Genomic DNA, 3880 nt, shown 5'->3' on the forward strand with positions numbered 1-3880 from the left:
CTAAAGCGGTCGATAGTCGAGCTACAACATGCCTGTCCAAGAACCAACGAATCATAATACCAACGTTTGATTACCTGTTGCATCACACCTGTTGCTGCCCGTGCTCGGACCACGTGACGACAGTGGCCGTGAAAAGATTTTCTCGATTGTCTTGGCGTCGTATCGATCGCAAGGGTCGAGCATAAACGACCGGAAATGGCGGTGTCAATGTATCGTGCCCACCGAAAGCAACCACGCAACGACCTGTTCTTTCATTTAAATGTATGCATGGGATCATGAGGGTAACACCGTTCCACCTCATAACTAAAATTACTACCACAACAGACACCATGGCGATGTTTTCCATCAACCAAGACGTCCTCATCGATTTTCCTAGTTCTACTTGGGGTTGCTTATCGCCATGCAGGTGGATTACCCTGAAACGTGTGATATCTCCCCCGTAAGCTGGCGATACTCCCTTTTTTCCACGCCATCGCACATGCTGGTAAGTCGGGACAACTGTCACGCTGTTTTATCGTGGATCGTTTAACTAAAAATATCTGTGACTGTCACATGTCACATTTCAAAAAAAAAAAAAAAAAACAGAAGTTGAGGCTTCCATTCAGAACTAAAATACAGAATTTATATTTCTAGAAAGAAAAATTTTGTCTCTTAATAAAAGGGGTTTAAGGGATTTAACAAAAGACTGTTCCTGCCTCGTGAGAAGTCCTCTGAACTACATTACCTCTGACACGTTTCAGAGGACTTCTCATAGGACACGAAGAGTCCTCAATACAGAAAAGGAATCGCTGAAGAGAGACTCCTAGGTTTCAGGCGACTCCAGGACCTCTGGCCCCAGAAAATCGACTCTTTTTCGATCCTCGTGTCGATAAAGCGCCTCGCCGATCGTGCTCGCGTCCTCGCAGGAATCTCTCGATCTCATTGTTCGTGGGCAGCAGGGCAGAAAGCGGCGCTTCCGGTTTCAAGTCGGCTTGCGCACGACAGACAGGCCCTGCTTGCATCCTGACTCCGTCCAGGTAAACACCTGCGCCCATATTTCACGGGTAAAAGGATCAAGGTCGAGAAACGAAATGCCTTCGCTCCGTTACTTTCCTCTCTGGCTCTCCTTCTAACCGTCGCCTGCTTTACAGGCGACCATTGTGCAACGAGGAACGATGCACGGGAAAACCAGCGAAAATAACGCCATTGAATGCTACCTGCGGTTGACGTGTGAGTAAGGAAAAATAACTGTTGCAGTTCGATAGAATAGAATCGCGCGGGAAAATGCGTAATTATGAATTACTTTTGCAGGTAACGGTATTGTTTGGGCCGATGGAAAATTGTCATGGCGCAGGAAGGGAACGAGCCTCGAAACCGGAAGTCACCGTGGGACCGCTCGGGAACTCGAAAATATCGTACAGTGGCTTCAGGTTCTGTGGGAACCATCGCTTGACACGCACGCGTGGATACTCGTGTCCCCTGTTGCGTGCAATATCCGCTATTTGAACGGTAAAGCTGCTGCTGGTAACTCGTTTGCATCGTTAGAAAAATCGCTGATCGGGAAATACGAGAGAGTTGTTTCGACAGTTTTATTAACATCAGAAGTTATTATCGTTAGAGTACAGCGATAAAGATATGAGATAGAGATTAACTATAATTAAACTACCAATTATGGAAATTGTAATGCTGACAGTATTAGTAAATACGTACTAGTGTTTCTACATTTCTGCTTCCTGTTGTATTAGTAATATCAGTGAGCCGTTACTCTTAACCTTTAACAGTGGTTACGGTAGCCAAGCAACAATTACATTGTAATTACAATACTGCCGGTAGTAAGAGACATTCAAATTAACTATTCACGAGTAGCACGCGTCTATCCGCTTCCGAGTACGTGTGCAACCTACACACAGGTACGCCCATGCCTCTGATGTGAGGATAGTTTTATGATTCACGAAAGTCATCTTTATGGGCAGGTGAGTAACGCCGCGGTAACAATGGGGAAAGGTGGACGACAGATGAATCCTTCACCCTTTTTACTCAGTTGAACGCGCTCGGCTACATTTTATCACGTACCGAAGATAACGAGTCACTCGTGCGGCCTTTCACCGACGATCGATCGTAACAGAACGCATTCAAACGCGATTCAAAAGAATCCTTGATTAACACGTTCGCCAGCAACGCTTGAGAATAAATGAGTTTGGTGGCAAAGAATACCAGAAACGAGGAAACTGGTTCTCGGCTTTCACTGTAAAATTAAATCCTAAGACTAAAATGAATCTTACGTGTGCGTGGTAAAAAATAGCGGAGCAGTCAGTAGATGATATCACAGCCTTTCGAAAGAAGTGTCACAAGTCGAAAACATAAAATTCTTGAAAAGAGCAAGAAAGAATTTCAGATAAACTTGAAATAGTATTTCTTAATACTGTAAGTGAGAGTAGGATTACAGAAGAGGTGTTGAACATTTTTATTTTATCTTGATTCTGCAAGCAAAAATAGGACAAAGATCAAGAAAAACAAAATTGTTAAAGGTACACTGAAGTGTGCCTGAAATGTGTCTGACTTATGACTAGGAGAATTCTACTTCCAGCGTGCAATAGCTCGAGGACTCGAAGACGCAGCAGTGTTAGTAGAATCAGACAGTAGAATATTCCTAGTCAGACACTTCAAGCGTTCCTTTAACAATTAATATCTCAGGAATGAAGCCTCGTACACAATTTTACTATTCTTCATTTCTGTCTTACTTTGACACGTAGAATCACTTTTTAAAATTCTTAACACCTATTGCTCAACACCATATATATATCTTCTAAAAAAATGAATATTCTCAAGTGTAAGAAAAGTCCTTCACGAATTTTATCCCAAGATTTCACACAGTTTCGTCACTATCTCTCCTATAAAAGCCTGACTCTCAGAATCCCACTAAAAACTTGAAGAAAGCATGTTAAGAAACATGACTCATGTGACTTCCCCGTCAGCAGAAAATAATCTACTAAAACGACTTCTGGACGCAGACAGGCGTCACAGAATCAATGTCTACACAGTTTCCAATTTCTAAGCTCATAGAAATGAAGGCTTGATTCACATCCAGAAGTCGTGGGCGAACGATGGACGTCATTGGAACCTGCAACTTCCTCGACGCACTGTCCTTGGACGGGAAGCGATATTTCTGCGGCGAGGGGAAGCGAATCGCCCTCTCTTCCGTCAGTGTCAATGCTAGGACAGTACGAAATTATTCGAAGTGGTCGAGAGCTGTCGCTGCTCCTCCAGACACGCCATATGTCCAAATGTAAAAATAATCGCAAAAGCATCGTCGTCTGCGTTGGCGTGTCTCCTCTTCGAGAACCTCCGTCACCCCGATTTTATGTATCCCCTAGTATCATTCGCGGATTTCCTTAGGGACATTAATCTTTGACTGACACGGTCGCAATGAAACAGATAAATATTGACTTGAGCGTGGAATTGAGAAAGTGGAGAATTTATTAGAGATACTGTGGCGCAGCGCTGTGGATGTTGGTTGTTTGCTGTAATAAAAAAGCAATCGTTTATTGTTGATATATGAAGGCTCGAGCAGAGGAATAAAAATCACTTTGCTGACGCGATGACTTAAACAATTGTAATTTGTAGAGAGTTAGAGACTAATCGATCGATATTTAATCAAAGTGTTTGCGAAACAATTATTAATCATGTAGAATAATTTATAAACAAAACAAATAGCGCATCAGGAAATACACCAAGTCGTAATTGGAGCGTCAGATCTTGGCAGCGCACGAGCCTATGAAATAGGCACCCGGAAGCTATTATTTTCATTTCGGCTGCTAATGACCGACCCGTCAGAGTGAAAACTCGCGTCATCCTCTGGACATGATAACACACTCTCATTGGTAATTGCAATGCTTCTCCA

At 43.1% G+C, this 3880-nt stretch overlaps 1 protein-coding gene across 1 annotated transcript; it reads left to right on the plus strand.

The window, feature by feature from the left end:
- Nucleotides 1–329: 329 nt before the first annotated feature.
- On the plus strand, nucleotides 330–1694 carry LOC143186662 (uncharacterized). Its single transcript, XM_076390370.1, has 7 exons — nucleotides 330–425; nucleotides 490–587; nucleotides 638–698; nucleotides 755–813; nucleotides 875–1016; nucleotides 1131–1209; nucleotides 1291–1694. Exons 1-7 carry the CDS (start codon nucleotides 330–332, stop codon nucleotides 1608–1610), a joined length of 855 nt encoding a protein of 284 aa, XP_076246485.1. The 3' UTR covers nucleotides 1611–1694.
- The last annotated feature ends 2186 nt before the right edge of the window (nucleotides 1695–3880 follow it).

The sequence above is a fragment of the Calliopsis andreniformis genome, unplaced genomic scaffold, assembly GCF_051401765.1.
Source record: "Calliopsis andreniformis isolate RMS-2024a unplaced genomic scaffold, iyCalAndr_principal scaffold0022, whole genome shotgun sequence".
NCBI lineage: Eukaryota > Metazoa > Arthropoda > Insecta > Hymenoptera > Andrenidae > Calliopsis > Calliopsis andreniformis.

Coding starts and splice junctions, on each gene's coding strand:
- LOC143186662 (XM_076390370.1), top strand. CDS start 330: ATGGCGATGTTTTCCATCAACCAAGACGTCCTCATCGATTTTCCTAGT. Junction 814..874: donor GAGAGACTCCTAGGTTTCAG/GCGACTCCAGGA, acceptor GTGTCGATAAAG/CGCCTCGCCGATCGTGCTCG. Junction 1,210..1,290: donor ATGCTACCTGCGGTTGACGT/GTGAGTAAGGAA, acceptor TTACTTTTGCAG/GTAACGGTATTGTTTGGGCC.